At 39.0% G+C, this 20,490-nt stretch overlaps 2 protein-coding genes across 4 annotated transcripts; one reads left to right on the top strand and one right to left on the bottom strand.

The window, feature by feature from the left end:
- Positions 1-211: 211 nt before the first annotated feature.
- Positions 212-19,915, top strand: LOC106139248 (FMR1 autosomal homolog 1 homolog A). 3 transcript variants are annotated; one of them, XM_060946069.1, is made up of 16 exons: positions 212-361; positions 732-784; positions 865-1,018; positions 2,524-2,687; positions 5,309-5,476; positions 6,185-6,271; positions 6,712-6,765; positions 8,350-8,497; positions 9,536-9,679; positions 10,320-10,457; positions 10,969-11,089; positions 12,689-12,773; positions 13,294-13,375; positions 14,397-14,484; positions 16,971-17,039; positions 17,978-19,915. In XM_060946069.1, exons 1-16 carry the CDS (start codon positions 275-277, stop codon positions 18,169-18,171), a joined length of 1,836 nt encoding a protein of 611 aa, XP_060802052.1. In that variant the 5' UTR covers positions 212-274; the 3' UTR covers positions 18,172-19,915. The 3 variants fall into 3 exon arrangements, with proteins under 3 accessions (XP_060802052.1, XP_060802053.1, XP_060802054.1); XM_060946070.1 differs by lacking the exon at positions 6,712-6,765; XM_060946071.1 differs by lacking the exon at positions 16,971-17,039.
- Positions 3,624-4,530, bottom strand: LOC106141518 (collagenase-like). The gene has a single exon (XM_013343165.2). It carries the CDS (start codon positions 4,489-4,491, stop codon positions 3,682-3,684), a length of 810 nt encoding a protein of 269 aa, XP_013198619.2. The 5' UTR covers positions 4,492-4,530; the 3' UTR covers positions 3,624-3,681.
- Positions 19,916-20,490: the final 575 nt, after the last annotated feature.

The following is a 20,490-nucleotide window of genomic DNA, read 5'->3' as shown; positions in this document are numbered from 1 at the left end:
ATTTCATTCAAACCCATCTAGTTTGTAATACATTTTATCTAATTCTTGTTCCTCCGCTTTCTAATCTTTCTTTAATAATTTATAACGCATAATAGAAAAACATTTATTTAAAATAAAAAGTAAAATTCGAAATTCAAATATCAATACAAACAAGTTTCATTCATTTTTAAAAGAAAAGTATCGAGGAAAAATAGAATTGTCTATGCATAAATTCTGTCATGCGATTGGTTGTATTGTTTGACTAGCGTTCTCATTCTCGCTCCGAAAACGCCAAATGCGCTTTCAAGTTTCAAACGTGTTTCAAACCAAAATGGAGGATTTGTCGGTCGAGGTGTACGGTGAAAATGGTGCTTATTATAAGGTTTGTAAATTGTGAAGTACACAACAGTTTTGTTCAAAATACAGTATTTCTATAAGTGGTGCAATTAGGCATTTGTTTCCGCGCGCCAGATACTGGATTTGTCATATACTTACTAAAATAATTTTCCGGGAAGATCATCGCGGCTGGAATGGACGCCATGTCCGTCTGACAGGGCGTGATTTTTCCATGTGTTGTAATTACTGCTTTTCTTATTTTTAGCACTTATAAATTTAAACAAACAGTGCGACTTCTACAGTTATTATAATGTGCGCATATTTATTTGTGTATGACCTACTAATTATTCTTGTAATAACTCTTACCTCCCAAGTTACTGGACTTGAGAATGTTCTGATATTCTCTTTATTTTTAGGCCATTGTCACCGACGTGCTCGACAACGAGGTTCTAGTAGCCTTTGAAAATGAGTAAGTGCATCGATTTTTTTTTTGTTGTTATTTTATCTTGTCTTTCGGCTTTTTATTTACATGTATGTATTTCATTGTAGCTGGCAGCCAGAGTCGAAGTTTCCTTTTTCACAAGTGTTTCTCCCACCTAAAGACACCGGGAAGCATACAGAGTTTGTCGAAAACCAAGAGGTGGAGGTGTTTGCGAGATCCAATGAGAAGGAAGCATGTGGGTGGTGGACAGCAAACATCAAGGTAAGTGGTGTTGAATTACATACCTACCTACTTATAAATGATAGTCCTGGACATGTTAAATGTTGTTGCTACCCTCTTTTGTTATAATGTCAAATAATAAAGAAAATCAACACCATTCATTGCCAGTATTTTGAAGTGCAGATTTAGTACATACATATCTAGTCATTGAAACCAGTATTACAGCCCAGCTCTGTAGCCAGCTGCTATTTAGCATATTTAACTAAAGCTATCCTTGAGTTGAGACTCAGCATAACTCTGCTTGATTCTCTCCTTATTCTATATGTAACATGCTATGAGGTATGACATTTAGAAGGGTTTCATAAACCTAGCCTGTAATATAAAGTAATGGGTCATAAATTTTTTTTTTGTTTAAACTAATGGTTATGTACATTGGTCTAATGGATATTGTGCCTATGCTTGTTTGAATTGACATATTAACAATATTTACAGAAATTTATAGATAAAAAATTACTAGTTTATTGTTTTGATGTAAAATATTACTTAAAAAATGTGAAACCAAAATTGAGTGTTAATTTGTATAAATTTAAACAATTTATATAAACATTTTACTGGTCATGCATTTACATTGATTGAATCATACTCTGAGTGTAGAAAGACTTAATCTTTTGGAATTTAGACATTTTAGATGATTGTTTACAGTTTCTAACAAATCTAAATATTTGTAATGGTAATTATCTATATATTACAAGTCTATATTTCTTTCTTCTTGACATTTTTATGAACTCATCAAATGTCAGCTAGGAGAAATATCAATGATAAAACAATCTTAATTTATTGGACATTCCAAGATTTAAATCATTCTTTATTGATCTATGACCATTAATTATTGCATTAGAAACACATCTTTAGAATACTTTCTGAAGATAATTTTGACTACTGCAGGTCAATAAACTTATGGTTCACTGACCTGAATAGGACGAAATTAGTTCAATGATTCACAACATTCTTGTTTTGCCTTTTTATTAGGTTTGCTATTTTGAAGATTTTCTTCTTCATTTTCTAATAGCCTAATATCTTTGTCAATACACAATCCATATGGAAGGTCTTTACAAATTAATGCTAAATGAATAACTTTCAAATAAGCATATAGGTAGTGAAATATGCCAGCAAACTGTTGATCTAACATAAATTGCTGTGGTCGGTTGCTTTAGTATTTTCTTGAAATAATAATAATTAAAAAAAAAACTGACCTTAGGTATTTTTGAAAATCTTTGATGTACCTGGTACCTCATCCAAAATACATTCATGCCTACAACCTAGTTATGGCTGCAATTTGTCTGATAGTCAGTTAAGTAGAAGAGTTATTGTTTGCAAGATTTTGAAAGCATTCAGGCTTACAACCCACCAGTTGATAAAAAGGAAACTATGAGCTCATAAATTCTTTTTTATGTGCTCATAGTTTCCTTTTTATATAAGTTATTTGAACCATTGATATTGGCTTGTTTTTTTTTTTAGTTTAAAAGGTATTTACCTTTCTTTTTCAGATGATGAGAGGAGAATTCCTCGTGATAGAATATCTGGAATGGGACAACTGCTACACAGAAATTGTGCCAAAGGATCGCCTCCGAGTGAAGACCACTAAGACGCCCATAGACAAGTCCACCTTCCACAAGTTTGAGATCACCGTGCCTGATGACCTCAAAGATTAGTGAGTATATATATATATATCTCTCTCTCTCGCTTTGCTTGTTTTGATTACACTCTCCACTGTTGTTTTGGGCCACAGGGTATGACTCTAAATTTGTTATATATTAACTGTTTTGGGCTTTTGTCTCTTTGGATATTGTAGAAATTACTAGATCTACTACTGTTATTCTTTATGCCAAACTAACTTTTGAACACAGCTTTGTCCACGCGAATTTAGCGACACCTACCTGTAAAGTATAGAGGATTTTCGCAAATCCCATGGGCACTAGTTTTTGCTAGGGATGAATATTTTTCAGGGTATTCCCTATGATCTTAGGTAATTAAGATATGTATACACAAATTTGTCTCTGCCTACCCCTCCGAGAAAGAGGCGTGTATGTATGTTACACAAGTTTTCAAGAAAATTTGTTCAGTAGAAAACTTGTGAAGAGACGACAAACAAACTTACTTTCGCATTTATAATAAACGTAATATTATTTTACCATTTTACCAAAATTTGGCTAATAGTTTATGTGGCAGAATGATAGTACCTACTGACCAACTTCTATGATTCCTTGCAAGAATGTAAATTCAGTATTCACTGTTTCATCCTCTGTCCTCTTTGGTCCATCCAATAATCTTATTTTCACATATCACACGATATGACCTTTTTTTCTGTTTATAGAAGTGATGCTATTAAACAAACTGACACATTTTAACATTCAACCTGATAAGAAAAATTCAACAACTTTCATCTCAATGACATCACATAGAAATGGTCATTAAATTTACGTTAAAAGGTTTTGATAAGTTCTTTGCATCAGCTTTTTCTTATGAAATATTATGTGACGGAATAGAACAAGGAACAATTCTGTTCTACTGTTAGAAAAGCCAGCTTATTTGTAAGGTTTATTAAGGGTTATTACAGTCAAATTTGGATGAGTCAAAGTGAAATTAGAAAAATCTCAAAACTTATTTAATTGGAATGATTCGTGTTTAATAACATTATCACGATGTTACATTCTTTCATTGATCCATTGAAGGAAAGCCGTCACTCTGGTATGGCTTGAAGGGAATCCGGCCTCGCAGCCGTACGCCGCTCCAAATGACACCACACCTATCAAAGTAAACTCTTCATCTCCATAAAACACTGGTCCCCCAGAGTCCCCACCACACGGCCCCCTCCCGTCCAAACCACTCGTACACACCAACGAATCCGTAATCAGCTCCCCATAAAAGATACCACACTCCTCGTTGCTTATTACCGTCAAATACGCGTGGCTTAACTGCTGTGTCAAAGTCAACGGTTCCTCTTCGGCCGTCCGGCCAAAACCGACCACTTGACACTGAGTACCGACATAAGAATCCACCATCGGTAAACTTATCGCCATCAAATTACCACTGAATTCGATTCTCGGCACAGTTATGATCGCAATGTCATTCTGCAAAGATTCCGGGTTGAAATCTTCGTGGGCGATGACGTCATCGGTTGCTACTCTCGTCCCGCCCGTGAATAAGGTATTTGAAGCGAGGACCACTTCGACGAGTAAAGCTTGATACTCACCGTCGGTCCAGCAATGCGCCGCCGTAATCAATTTTGTATTAGAAATTATAGAAGCGCCGCATACTGACGTCAAGTTTACGTTCACAGCTATCACTAGGCCCGCGAAAAAGGGATAAACTCCCAAGTCTGCTAATTCGCCGCCTGTTACTCTTTGGTTAATTAGTTCTGCTGACTTTATTCTGGTCGCTTCAGGAATTCCTACGTCGCTGTGGTAGTAACATATTGTTTCGGTGATTAAAAACAGGATAACCAACAGCTTCATTGCAATTGTGATGTGATACTGAGTTCTCTTGAGAGATAGTGTTTATCAGATATGGAAGCACTTAATGAGAGATTCGTCTAGTGGTAGTGATGACGAGAGATAAAGATTTTCAAGGAAAAATTACACGAATGTGAATTACGTGAATTTGGGATCCTATAGTACCTATTTTTAGTATCTGCATTCATTATAACATTAAATCCGTTACTGGGCGATTAATAGCTGGATGGCTGTTGCTAAAAATATTATTTCTTGAAATAAAATAAATGGAAACAAATGGGAATTTTCAAAAAAGTAAAAATCTGTCTTTTCATTTGTCGGAAACGAAACAACAGGACTCGAACAAAAATGCACTTAAGCGTGATGTATGTAGTTTTTCAAGTCATCATTAGAGAACCAGTTTGTGATGGATGTCCGTCGCTTATTTGAACATTATGCGTAACATAGACAAAGAGCCACTGCGGCTCGGTTCGGGAATACGGCGGGTAATATTTGCGATTAGCGACCCGTGCCCGCTTCTTGTAAGTCGTGTATTAAACCATGCAGAAATATAATCGACGTGCTATCCACCCGCCCCTTCATCGCTCCCTGTCTGTGCCACGCTTTACCGAGGAACAATTCGACAAACTCTTTCTTTATTCAAAAACGCTTTCTTTCCAGCCTGCGCGATATGCTAAAACTCATTCTTTATTCAAAAACGTTATCGTTTCCAGCCTGCATGAATATGCTAAAACTCATTCTTTATTCAAAAACGTTATCGTTTCTAGCCTGTGCGATATGTAAAAACTCATTCTTTATTCAAAAACGTTCTCGTTTCCAGCCTGCACGACATGCAAAGCGCGAAGGTGGAGAACGCGCACAAGGAGTTCCAGAAGGCGATCGGCGCCGCGCTGGTGTGGTACGTGCCCGAGCGCGCCGCGCTGGCCGTCATCTCGCGCTGCGAGACCTCGCAGAAGCGCGCGCAGATGCTGCAGGAGATGCACTTCAGGTGGGTGCCACCTTCTCTCTCCGGAGAGAGACGGGTGACGATAGTGTCAGGGTGTTCACACCCTTTCGCGGAAAAAGTGGAAAGAATAACTAGTCACTGAGTCTGAAACTGTTTTCGGGCTGACTTTTACCTACAGTAAGAGTCTATTCTGTCGATTAATAGTTCGACGATTTGTTGAAAATTCCTGGCGAACTATACCTAAGCGATCGTTGGCAGACGAAGTTACGTATGTTAGCATTTGCATAGTTATCGAACCAAATGTTGATGAACCTTAATATGGACTCAATATAATAAAGCACATACATAAGGCTTCATTTGTGTATCATCTGAAGCTTCAAATGTCTACGACGCGACACCGCTTCCGTGTTGTCGCGTCATAGACAATGTGCTGACATTATCGGGGAGTATCAGGGCCTACGGCGTTTAGATTTATGCCGATTTGGTAGTATAATACTCTTCACAAATATGTTTAGTATTTAGCTAAAGAAAAAAGACAGTGTAAATTGTTAGTTCCTTAATTTCTTATTTTGTTCGAAGGGCACTGCTATAGTAAGAATTTAAATCTCCCTGAGGTTTTATAAATTAAGTTTTTTTATTTTATGAAATGTTTTTCTCTCATCTGCATATTCCAGTTAAAACCAAAATTTTTTTCACTGATAATGTATTTTAATTAGTTTTCACGTTAAACCCAATATTTTCTCTTTACAGGAATCTAGCCCAAAAGTTTTTATTGCTGAAAAAGACTGAGGAGGCGGCGCGGCAGTTGGAGTCCACCAAAATACACAATCAGGGAGGGTAAGGATGGTTTTGTTGTCTTCTTATACATATTCGATGTTGTTCTTAGTTTGACTGCAGAAAATGCTGGCCATTTTGATTTAAAAAGATAAATAAAGATCATAGAAAAGTCTCTATCATAATATAAATTTGAGAGTGGTTTACACGGGCGTACACGCGAATATTTAAAGTCCTGAATTGCACTCACATAATATTAGTTTTCTTCTACTTCCAGTGCTCATTCCAAAAGTTTTGCAAAAAAAAAAACAATCGAACGGCTAACATTTTCTGTTGTTTCCATTACAAAACCCAAAAGCTTGCTTAGCAAATTTTTGGAGGAGCTGAAATCTTGTTGGATATACACATACATTTATAATTTACAACATTGCTGATTCAAAATTTTCTATCGCGCACTACCCGCAGAAACATTTGGCCTTGCTTACACGCCTGCAAAATTTCAGCCCCCTTGAGCAGTTATCGCGGTCGGCCGGCCAGGGGAGCGACGAACGGAGCCGGTAATTATCTGTTTTAGCTATGGACGATGCCCTAACGCGTTGTTGATTTGTGGGTAACCTCTTTTGTTTTGCATGCCGTTTGGATCAGTATGGAAGTATCAAGCTTGATATGTTAATGAAAAAGAAAATACTATTAAATTCTAACAGACTTTAAATGATTCCGAAATTGCTAGCAAACGTGATAAGACCACATTTCATTTCATTATTTTGTAAGTAAAGCAGTAATGAAGGAACAAGGATTTTGATATTATGAGTTAATGTATTTTAGAACTAAATAAGGCTTGGTGCTTCTTCACTGGTTGAATTTTTAAAACGAGACATGTTTTTTAAAACACTTAGGATGAATTGGTTTTTAAATTTTAATTCTTTAACTGATAGTGACGTACATACGAACTAATGTTTCTGTGAATTAACTCAATAAAGCTTGTAAATTATGTATGATTTACATTAATTTGCATGGATAATGGTATTGGTATGTTCTTTGTTGATATAAAACACATAATAAGTTGCTTGCACAAAACATATGAGGGCAATAAAATTTCTGTTGGCGTTCGCCAGAATATATTTATCTTATTATGTTTGTCCGTATGTATGGTTTCCGGCACAAAGGCATTGACCACTCCATATCTTTACCATGGATGTCGTAAATGGCGACTAAGGGATAGACTTAACTTAGGATTCTGCTTTTAGGCGATAGGCTTAGCAACCTGTCACTACCTATTAGAAGCTGAATTCCATTTATAAGTCATACAGCTCTGTCTATCACGCAAGGGATATAGACGAGATAATACACATGTATGAATTGAATGTGTTTAAATCTGGTGCCATAATCAATAACTAAATAAACAAAAAGATAAATAAATTAAAAAAAAAACAACCTCATAAAATACACGGAGTAGGTAAATGTAGTAGTTGTTAAATAGATTAAAAGTGATTATTGTTAGTCAGTAGTTAGTTTCAAAGGATGTTGCTATCCAAAGGGGCAATGTCGCTAGTGTAAAAGGTGACTTTGAACTGCTAACGAATGTTTGGTTATTTCTTAAGTAAAAGATATCGTGTTTTAGTAATTAGTTAATGTTGCATTTTGACTTATATATCTGGGTGCGTTCATTGAATGAAAATTTCAAAGTGAAATCATGCAATCTGACTCGTTGATTTTTTCGTCAGGTTTTTGCACGAAGCACAAAGTAAGTAGTTATTGTAATTTCTATGTCACGGCTTTAAAGCCTCACTTGGCTACTTGTCAGCTACATTTACGCGCAACACTCGTATTAATTTAGCTATACTCCTTTTTGTGCCGCGTGGTTCCCGGTACCAATATAAAAAAGAACAGGACCACTCTATCTCTCTCCCATAGATGTCGTAAAAGGCGACTAAGGGGTTGGTTTATAAACTTGGGATTCTTTTAGGCGATGGACTAGCAACCTGTCACTATTTTAATCTCAATTCTATTTTAAAGCCAAAAAGCCTGAACGTGGCCTATCAATTTTAACAAGACTGTTGGCTATGTCTACCCCGCAACGGATATAGACGTGATTATATAGGTAACATTTGTATACGATATATTTGGACACAACTCGGCAGCTACTCGGACGAGTTCTCAGTGCGCGAGGACCTGATGGGGCTGGCGATCGGCACGCACGGCGCCAACATCCAGCAGGCGCGCAAGGTGCCGGGCGTCACCAACATCGAGCTGGAGGAGGTCTCGTGCACGTTCAAGATCTGCGGCGAGGTCAGTGGATGTCTATAGTCGTTCGTACTCTGTCTCAAATCATTAAGTTAGTTTACTTTGTTAATAATTGATTTCTGAAGGGACGTTTTCAGGCGAGGGCTTGACGCAAAAGTGAGATAAGGTTTGATAGGTGATAATAATATCAGCTTTGTGAATATTTAGTTTAACTTGCCTTCATTAGATTTGATTGTTTGAAGGGCTGGGTTATTTTGCGCCACCTCAAAAGAAAACAGGTTTTTAGTGGAATAAAAGGTATCCTATGTCCTTCTCCGGACTGTTCATTATATATTCGTAAAAATTTTGAAGATTAATTTAATAAATAACCCATGAAAAAGGAAACAAACAACCAATTAACTTATTTCGCTTAAAAATCTCTAACTAAACTGTATTACTACAGTTCTTTGAAAACCTGTCGGTACATTTTGCGTGGAAGTAACAAACAGATCCACACATCTTTACAAACGTTCGCATTTATAGGTAGGATGTGGTTCATACTTAATCTGCCTTCTCTCAGCCTCCACATGTATGTTAAATTGACCATTTATTCAACTTTTCTTTGTATGAATCCTATCATCATTCACTTCTGTTGCCTCCCAATTGTAATACATACATATACATCACGTCTTTATCCCTTACGGGGTAGACAGAGCCAACAGTCTTGAAAAGACTGATAGGCCACGTTCAGCTGTTTGGCTTAGTGATAAAATTGAGATTCATATAGTGGCGGGTTGCTAGCCCATCGCCTAAAAGGAGAATCCCAAGTTTATAAGCCTATTCCTTAGTCGCCTTTTACGACATCCATGGGAACGAGATGGAGTGGTCCTATTCTTTTTTGTATTGGTGCCGGGAACCACACGGCACTAATTGTAATATCCTTTTAAATATAATTTGTATATAACCTCATCTCTGCATGTTCCCGGTTGCCCCCTCCACAAAAGTGTTCCTTCCGACTTCTCTCTCCGCCTGGTCCCTCCCCTGATTTGAGTCCACGTCATTGACGTCACGACAGTATATATAAACAGTATAACCTGTCGGCAGTCGCTGGAGGCGGTGCGGCAGGCGCGCTCGCTGCTGGAGTACGCGGAGGAGTCCATCAAGGTGCCGCGCGCGCTCGTGGGCAAGGTCATCGGCAAGAGCGGGAAGGTCATACAGGAGATCGTGGACAAGAGCGGCGTCGTGCGCGTCTGTATTGTTTGTCTTCTTATCACTACATAGTATAAAACATTTTAGTCTGTTTGTCTGCATGCTCAAATCTTTAAAATTAAGCAACGGATTTTGATGCGGTTTTTTGTAACAGGTAGAGTGTATCAAGTGGTTTTTATGTATAATTTTTTCCGAATTTTGCACCCGTGCGAAGCCGGGGCGGGTCGCTAGTTTTTATATATTCATGTTAATACATACATATTTATCACGCCTTTTTCCTATAGGGGTAGGCAGATACTGTACTTTAATTAATAATATGTTTGGTACTAATAATATTGTAGGTGATGGGTTAGCAACCTGTCACTATTTGAAACCATATTAGGCCAAACAGCTAAACATAGCCTTATTTCTTTTCAAGACTACTCTGTCTACCCCGCAAGGGAGATTTACAGACACTAGAGTTTCAGCAGGCTGTGCATGGTAATCTTATATTGGATATCTTTTTCATCTTTATTTTACAAACATAATTACTAACACTGTAAATTTTCTGTATTACTTAACATTGGATTGGTAAAATGTACAATGTTAAAAATCGAGGTTGTCTGTGACCAGTTCTTACATACCTCTTTGTACTAGCCTTTTCGAGTATATTTTATGAAATTTTAATTTATTATTCCAGGTTAAAGTGGAAGGTGACAACGAGCCACAGCCATCGACGCCTCGCGAGGAAGGAATGGTCCCGTTTGTGTTCGTCGGCACGAGAGAGAACATTGCCAACGCTAAAGTTTTGGTCGAGTACCACGTGGCGCATCTAAAGGTAATTATTATTATCTAAATTTAAAACTGAACACAAAACAGAGTGATTGGGTTAAAAAGAGCATGATAAGGGGATGTGTGTTGTGAAAAAAAGATATAAATAAAAAAGGGAATGTTTAGATGCTTTATTAAGGATAGGTGGAAGTGGCATGACCAGAAATATGTTTGCTATTTTTAATGGTCAAATTGCAAGCACATTTATGTAGACAAGTCTTAGGTTGTCGTAAAATGTGATTAATGTCTCAACTTGTGTGTACATTAAATACAATTCTTCTTTTAGGCGATGGGCTAGCAATCTGTCACTATTTGAATCACAATTCTATCATTAAGCTAAATAGCTGAACGTGGCCGTTTAGTCTTCAAGACTGTTGGCTCTGTCTACCCCGCATGGGATATAGACGTGACGATATGTATGTATGTATGAATGTATGTATTAAATACGAACATATGCTGTTGGGGTGTGGGAAAACCTGGATGTAGTAGATGTAGTAACCCCGCTGACCGTGCCGCAGGAGGTGGAGCAGCTGCGCGCGGAGAAGCAGGAGATCGACCAGCAGCTGCGCGTGGTGCTGGGCGCCGGCGCGCTCTACCCGCCGCCCGCCGCGCGCGCGCGCCGCGCCCGCTACCCGCCCGGTCAGTGCCCACCGCCCCGCCCCGCCCGCACTCCGCCCGCACTCCGCCCGCACTCCGCCCGCACTCCGCCCGCACTCCGCCCGCACTCCGCCCGCACTCCGCCCGCACTCCGCCCGCACTCCGCCCGCACTCCGCCCGCACTCCGCCCGCACTCCGCCCGCACTCCGCCCGCACTCCGCCCGCACTCCACCCGCACACTGCCCGTACACCGCCCGCACTCCACCCGCACTCCGCCCGCACTCCACCCGCACACTGCCCGTACACCGCCCGCACTCCGCCCGCACACCTGCCTGGCGGCCTCTGGCGCAGCGATAGTGCGCTTGTCCGTGACACCGGAGGTCCCGGGTTCGAATCCCGGCCAGGGCATGATGATAAACGCACTTTCTCTGATTGGCCTGCGTCTTGGATGTTTATTAAATATTAAATAAATATATACGGGACAAATTACACTGATTGAGTTAGCCTCGAAGTAAGTTCGAAACTTGTGTTACGAGATACTAACTCAACGATACTATATTTTATAATAAATACTTATATAGATAAACATCCAAGACCCAGGACAATCAGAAAAAGTTCTTTTCTCATCATGCCTTGACCGGGATTCGAACCCGGGACCTCCGGTGTCACAGACAAGCGTACTACCGCTGAGCCACAGAGGCCGTCATAACGATACTATATAATAAATAATTATCTTTATAATTATTTATTATATAGTATCGTTGAGTTAGTATCTCATAACACAAGTTTCGAACTTACTTCGAGTCAAACTCAATCTGTGTAATTTGTCCCGTATATATTTATTTATTTATATTTACTTACATATATCCCCGCACGTAGACCACGGCGGCATGACGTCACACGCTCACTGAACCAATGTCAAAATTGCCGTCTAGGCTTCTCTCCTCGGCGAGAGTCGTTGTGCGACCGCCTGGTATTTGCTGCGAGGCTTACATAACTTGATTCATATATATTGCGATATCAAAAATATTTATATCACATACCTGTTACTTGACTTACGTCAGTAAGGTGATATAGTTATTATTTATGATTTGAAAAAAAAATGACTTATATATGACGTAAGATTGTTATTTATTTACCCTGTTATTTGAAAAATAATGACAAATGTAACCGGAAAATTGGACTTAGCACAAAATGAGGAGTATCTCTGTGTAATACAACTTTCATAACGCTTGATTATTACCAGCTTAAACAGCAAATAAAGTTTACTCATAGATACTGACCAAACACCTCCGTATTTAAAAAGCTTACACAGAGCTAAGAAAAAGTGAAAAATTATATGTAAATATGCTCCTAGATCCATAGATTTAATAAAATTAATTAATTAATTTCTATGCTTTGAAAGATATCGCCAAAAAATTTGAAGTCCGTAGTGAGTTAAGATTAATGAGCTATTAAATTCTTTATAAATACTTATTGTTGAATTTGAGTGATTGATGTTACTTTTTTAATGGATTAGTGTTTTTTTATCAATATAATTGACCATTTGTTTGACATACGTAACGCTATATTTTTATCAACGATAGTTGGTCTTCCAAATAAATAAATAAGATGTGATAACGTGACGATGTTGTGCTGCAGGCGGCGCGCGGCACGCGGCGGACGCGGGCGACGAGCGCGGCGAGAACTTCCGGCCGCGCGGCGCGCGCCACCAGCGCGGCAACAGGTACACACGGCTAGTCTACACGTTTATCTACGTACCCCCCCTTTTAAACATGTATTTTACCACACGCGGACCTTTATCTAGGAACACCCCCTTTTAAAAATGTATTTTCCAATGTTTCATTTGTCAGAATCACTGTTAGAAGTCTTCTTCCTTTTGACTTTTAGTCCCGGTTGCATCCTCACCACTCTGGAGAGGAGTTCGGGGTATGCCTGCAACCATGGACCCTGGATTGGGTGAGGTTTTTGCACGAAGCGACTCCCGTCTGACCTGCGCAAGGTTTGCAAGGGAACTCTTCAAGTCTTGTTCAAGAGATGAAATGTACTCGTTTTGTTTTTTACAATACTAGTTACTACTACTAGTTAAAATTTCAAATTAAACATTTAAAATATTTATTTTTGAAATGAGGTTTGTAGATAAATCTCGCTTTTTTAATTATCGAAATTTTAATTTTCTAAGTTATACGATAGGAAATATTAATTTAAAATGTGAAATGAATGTACCTGTGTGTGTTCATGTTCAGGTCGTCGGAGCGGCGGCGGCCGCTGGAGAACGGGCGCGCCGGCGCGCACTCCGCGCACCGCCCGCAGCCGCCGCGCCCCAACGTGAGTGCCGCGACACACAGACAGACACACACACACACAGTCACGGCTGTGTAACACGCGGGGCACAAATACAAGTCATCTTTGTTGCCCATAACAAAATACATATGCAATATTAACGAAACATACATTATGAATATGTTGAGCAACACACACAGAGACAGCCACGAAACTACTGGCTGATTATATGATTCAGTCAAACAGCTGAATGTGGCCTACATTCAGCTGTTTGACTGAATGATAGAACTGAGATTCGAATAGTGGCAGGTTACTAGCCCATCGCCCAAAAGAATTCCTATCATTTGTAAACTCTTAGATGCCATTTACGATATTCATATTTTTATTTGGTACACGAAACTTATGTTATGACAGAAGAAAATATATAGAGCAACACACATTATAGACTCATGTGTAAGTGTAGTATCATCTCGATGTGAACACTACTTGCATTGTAAAAAAAAAGGAAACGTGATACATTGCACAGTAAAAAAAGTAGGAAAGTCTAGAAATTAACAATCATACATACATACATACATAAAATCACGCCTCTTTCCCGGAGGGGTAGGCAGAGACTACCTCTTTCCACTTGCCACGATCTCTGCATACTTCTTTCGCTTCGTCCACATTCATAACTCTCTTCATACAAGCTCGGCGGTTTCGGGTACTTTTATTAACAATCAATATGAAAAAATCCTAACTTAGTTGCCGCATCATTGTATTGTATGGGCGTGTTAAGGGGATGCTAAAGTTTTTTCTAATGTGCAATTTTTAAGAAGCCATCATCCCTACTGAATTGATAAATCAGGTCCTGCCTGAATGGACAAGTTTCCTCACAGTTATTTTTTACATACACACACAAATCACGTCTATATCGAGTTATATTTAAATTGGTGTTTCAAGATGGCGCTAAATTCACACGGAAGGGGGCTAGTCCTTATAAATACACACCTTTAAGAACTGAACCCTAATTATATTCACCACACACATTGTATGTACAATCTAACGAAATATACGAACATTGCAGAGCGGCAGACGGCGCGAAGACAGACGCCGGCAGACAGACGACGAGAGCTCCGTGCTGGACAGCCAGGACGTCTCCAGCGCGGACAGAGGTACGGGGTGGACAGAGACACCGGTCCTGACGCACTGACAGGTCGCGTTCAGCGGTTAGGCTTAATGATAGAATTGAGATTCTAAATACTGATAGGTTGCTAGCCCGTCGTTTATAAGAAGAATCCCAAGGTTATAAGCCTATCTCTTAGTCGCGTTATACGACATTATTGGGAAAGAGATGGAGTGGTCCTTTTTTTTATATTAGTGTCGGGAACCACACGGCAAATTCTCGTCGTAAGCGCAATGTATATTTGCGGGAAACAAATTTAGATACTTCTTATTATTTTTTATTTATTTGTTAAATCAATTTTATTAGTGATTATATATTTATTAATTTGGAGAAACGCATGATTATATTCATTCTGCAAACTGCAAAGCATATGAATTGTTCTTTCATATTTTATTATTTTGCTATTATTGTGAAATAATAAAATATAATATTAAATCTGAAAATATTACCGAATGTGCTAGTTAAAATGTAGTGGGTAGTGCTCTATGTTTATAATATTGTATGTTTATTTATGCATTTCTACTGTTTATATGTTCTGTTGGTCGGCTGTGCACCTTGGTTTACATTTTAATTAGTACATTAAGAGGATGGTGCTGATGGATGAATGGCATCTCTTTGGGACGCTGCTCAAATGTCATTTAAATACTATTTGTGTCTTAGTTTTTGTCTAGACTTCACTGCCGAGGGAATTTTTAGGGAAAAGGTACTCTATGTTTGTCCTCAATAATTAACTATGGCCACACAAAAATTCATGTAGTTAAGCCGTGAACGGGTAATACACAGATTTCTATAAGTATAGATAGATATTCATCATATAATAACAATCATTAGGTTAGTTATCTCCAAAATGAAATGTCATAGTCTGTCGGATCGCGTCATAGTAATATCAATGAGGATCAAGTAATAATTTGGTTGGTTTAATTAAGGCCTTGATGGGAATCGAATTAAAAAATTACCTTATACAAACAGGGTGTTATAAACTTTATTTCTTCTGTAGTCAGAAACGTCATTTCATTGTTTTATTTCAACAACTAGCGACCTGCCTCGGCTTCGCATGGGTAGCATTTATACATAAAACTCTCATCTTGAATCAATCTCTCTCTTATCTCTGCGTGTTCGTTGCACCCTCCACAGAAGTGTTTCAGGGCCCGGGATCCGTATTCCGACTTCTCTCTCCACTTGGTACGGTTTTCGGCTTCCTCGGATTTCAGTCCATTGGCTCGCATATTATTTGCTACGTCCAGTGTTAATCTTTTCGGCCAGCCCCTTCTACCTGGGCCTTGCGGTAAAGGCATGGCCAGACAACTTGAATCAATCTATCTGTCTGCGCCAAAATCCTTTGTGTAGTTTTAAAGATCTAAGTATAATACATACAGACAGGGACAGACTTGGCTTAATACTATACTAGCTGGGCCCGCGACTTCGTCCGCGTGGAATAGTTATTTTGGGCATCATTGAAGCCCTCAAGGAGGAATCAATTTTCCCCGTTTTTTTTTTCACATTCTCCATTATTTCTTCGCTTCTTATAGTTGCAGCGTGATGATAAATAGCCTAAAGCCTTCCTCGATAAATGGCCTACTAAACACAAAAAGGATTTTTCAATTCGAACCAGTAGTTCCTGAGATTAGCGCGTTCTAACAAAAAAACTCGTCAGCTTTATAATATTACTGATAATTTGAGCAGTGCCTTATGAAATTTGTAAGTAAATTATTATTTGCTATTTCAATGGATGCGGTTTTAATTTTTGGTGTGTTGTTTCCTATAGACTAATATCCGGTGATGGTTATAATTTCGTGTTGCGTTGAAAACCGCATGTCGTTTTTTAGCTAGTAATAAATTACTCTGCAACTTTTATACTTTGCCCAAAAAAAATAAATAATAGTAATTGTTTATCCTTGCTTATAAGCAAAATAACGCGTTTTATGCTTCAATGCTCTTGAAACAGATAGGTGTATAAGGATTTCTTTTTTTCGGCTAACGCAACGTTTTTTTCAACAAAAAGGAATCAATGAAAATATTAGTAACAAGATTTTAATAAGCATTTAGACGGTAGTATATTAAAACAACGTTTAATTGGGCAGTGTATATAATGATGTTAGTGGTCGTAGTCTGAGGGCAGTGGTGGAGTATTATGTTGTGTTGATATTCTAGTATAAGTTATTTGACGATAATTTTAAGTTTTGCATGTGTAACGGTAATTATCTTATCAATAGATAAATTTTGACATTATGATTTGAATTTGTGAATAAAATTAATTGATCTACGATTATCAACAAGTGGTAGATTTTGTTCATTATTTGAAATATTCGGTTAAATTGAGAAACCACGTGTGTTGTGCACAAAAAACGAAACGATGAGCTTTAATCATAATGTAAATCGTACCATTAGCCCTTAGCCTACACACTGTTTGCGTGTGAGTGTGCGTGTGTGTGTGTGTGAGTGCGATCAGGGCGGTGAGCTGCGGTTGTTGTTTAGAGTCGGGCAGCGACTCCGAGGGGCCGCGCGGCAACGGGGACGCGCGCCGGCGGAGGCGCAGGAGGCAAGGTAACCACGCACACACACACACACACACACTCACACACACTCACACACGCATGTAGTCACGCTCACCACCCACCGGCACACGCATGTACGCAGAGACACGCACGCAGAGACACTCGCAAGCACGTACGTACTCACGCGCAAGTACGCACTTGTAACCTAATTGCTTATCATACTATTAAAAAACTCGCAATCAAATAATGACTTACATACGTTCGGTTCGATTTAAAAAAAAGCGTTAATCTATATACTCTAATCTCTCTCTCTCCATTATTTCAATTTTGAAAATATAACAATTAAGCTCACCACAATAATTTTATAAGGTAGTAGTCGTAGCATGCATATTTTTTTGTTTATGCTTTGAAGTAGAATTTGTGCTCTGGCATGTAACAGTGGCATAATTACCTACACATGACGTAAAATTTTCAGATTTCGTTGTTAAGTTTATAATTGAGGTGGAGGTCCCACCAAACGTATATAATACGTGTTTGTACGTAGAAATATTTTCTAAAGCATCTAGTTATTTATTTTTATTTTTGATAATTTAAAATTAATGATTGTTGTAACATTAGTCCCCTACTAATAATTCCAAATTGTGTTATTTTTCGTGATATAAATTTAACAACTTTTCAGTCAGTTAAATTATATTTGATGTCACTAATGATTTTTATACTTATATGGAAATAGATATTAACTGGAAGCCGTACTCCTTTTTGCAAAATTTAGAAAAGATATTCAGTTTTTCTTAAAATTTTTATAAACTATGTTTAATCAGAAAATGAGTATGGAAAGATTGGCCCCATATAAAGTGATGATTCTAGCAAGTATAAAGATGTAGCCACCGTCTCGTTTACCCTTTTGGGAAAGAGACGATGGAGTCTGGCTTCCAGTCGGTATTCTCTTGACAATGCGACTGAAGATGTGACTTGTGTTGTTGCAAGGAGGCGGGTGGAAGAACGGCGTCGCGGCGTCCGCGGGCGGCGGGCCGGGCGCGGCGGCGGCGGGCGGCAACACTGGCGCGGGCAGCACCGGCGGCGCGGGCAACACTGGCAGCACGGGCGGCGCGGGCCACCCCGCCAGCAAGCCGCGGCGGTCGCCGGCGCGCAAGGCGGAGCTGGTGAACGGCGCGGCCTGACTCCGCCGCGCGGCCCGCCCGCCCCGCCCCCGACTCGCGGCTCTCGTCCACGCCCGAACTACACTTACTCGTATTATGCTTTTATAACAAGATTCGTCATTTGTATTCCTGATTATTCGTATTCAAATTGAAACGTGTGCGGCGCCCGGAGCCCGGCGCCCGGAGCCCGGGGCCCGGAGCGGCGGAGTGACCCCCAGTCCCCGGAATAAAACGACATGTACATATTCTCGCTCGTATTTTTATTTGTACAAACTCTTCGATATGACGACATGTATTTATATTACTTACAAAAATAGTACGACTAGTGGAAAAGTTCACGGTTGACTAATTTAATAATACTTGTAAACTGGAAGAGTCCCCGGGGCGCGCTCAGATGTGACACTAGGAATTTGCAAAATTCTAAATGTGATTCGTTTGACACGTGACTAATTATAGAGTACTATATACAACGTTACGTACTATCAGTATCAGTCGTTACATAACAGTACCGTGATATGCATTATTGCCGGGTTATATCACTAACAAATATATACAAGATATGCTTTCAGCTCTTGTGCTTCCATCGGCATCGTTCACAATTCGTTCTAGCTTGTACAAATGGATATGTGACAATGAAGTTTAACAACATTCTAACTTCATATAATCCCTGATGAGTCCGACACGTTTTGTTTGTAACTTGAAATTACTGTCTTTTATCTCATATTGTACACTTAACGTTTTTTCTTTCAAGTAGTGTGTCGAGGTCTAAGTGGAATCGAACGAAACGCGCAATGTTAACGCTAGTCTTAAAATTAATTTAAATTATTGAATTTATCAAAACAGTATGTACACGACCCGCGTTCAGTTTGATTCCAGTTAGACTAACCTTTTTATAATATTTTGAAATAATATTCTTTAGGCCTGCTTCGAGTATTTAGTGAACACATTATTGTAATCGAGATCAGGGCGCATTGTGTAAAACCTTTGGAATATTCATGTTCTATATGATAAATACCTTGTTTGGAAAAATAATTATGTCTCGTATGTTAGTGCCTAGTAGTCTACGCAATTGACAAGAGTTTTTCATGCCAAGTCGCATATTGTATTAACGGAATTAACTTGTCGATTGTTTTAAAGTATACGGTGGGGTCTGGAAACCCCATCGCATTGTCGAGGCGGGTCCCGACGGTTCGCTCGGAGATTTTCACTATAGTGAAGGATTTTTGGTTGAATGTTTTCGACACTTTTTATTTTATTTTTAGACGTGTCACTTCGAGTAAATGCTTTTTATTTGAAATATATAGCCGTCGGATTCCGCCTTTACATTTTGCACGTGTTTCCTGTGAGTCAGGAATAACTTTTGTCAAACATAAGCGTTATTGCTTAGACTATAGGTGTAAATTACGACATTGTACACGGTTTACTGAACAACTCCTGGTTGAATCACTGAAGGGGTCGGACGAGGTTTCGTGACTTTTTTTAATGATTGGATGCAGCTCCCTGTGTCTGTGGCCGGCCATCAGTAATTCAGCCGGTCTTGGAGTGAGCGTACTGCCACATTTGCCGACGTCGCGTCGCCGCGGGCGGCCGGCGTTACGCGTGGTATCCGGCCGCTCGGGACTTGAGCGTTTTGACGCGAGTTGCGGTCGCGCGAACGCGGCAGGTGTGACCGTACTCTTGACAGATGTTTGAGATTTAGAAGTAGACCTTCTTTATCATTGTGCTGCCTGATAATGAATTAAATACATAGTTTTTTGATACATTGTTCCCTGTATTTTTTGTACAGCGCTCACCTCAAAAATCGCAATCCCATTGTTGTAAGAGGCGATGTTGCATTTATTGTTTTGTTCCGCTTTTGATTTCTCAGTTTGCCAGTGATGTGATGTTTTGTTCAAGTTTGTGATTAGGAGAATAAATATTTTTGACTTTTATCATGAGATTCATTCAACAATAGACATTTCTCAAGTAGTAATTATTACTTATATTCTTAATATGATTAGATGAATACCCAATTCGCCTAAATATTTTTCTGATGACCATTGTAACAAAAGATATATATCTAAAATATCTAGAAAGACGGAAGTGTCCAAACATGACATCATTTCGAGTAATTGGCGTAATGAGACAATTGAAAAACTCACAGGTTTACCCAAAGTCATCGTAGGTAACATCACATCACTGTACAATAAACGTAAATCTAAAGGATCCCAATATTGATATATTTAGCGGTACATTTGCCTCGCCAATGCTTAAAATTCCAGTAAAAACTTTGCAAATGTAGACAAGATTGTTAGATACAAATAACTATTTATTGCAAGATGAGAGAGTGATTTATAAATA

The sequence above is a fragment of the Amyelois transitella genome, chromosome 10 (assembly GCF_032362555.1).
Source record: "Amyelois transitella isolate CPQ chromosome 10, ilAmyTran1.1, whole genome shotgun sequence".
NCBI classification, from domain to species: Eukaryota; Metazoa; Arthropoda; class Insecta; order Lepidoptera; family Pyralidae; genus Amyelois; species Amyelois transitella.
Note: the sequence above shows the minus strand (reverse complement) of the source record. Positions and strands in the feature narration are given on the sequence as shown.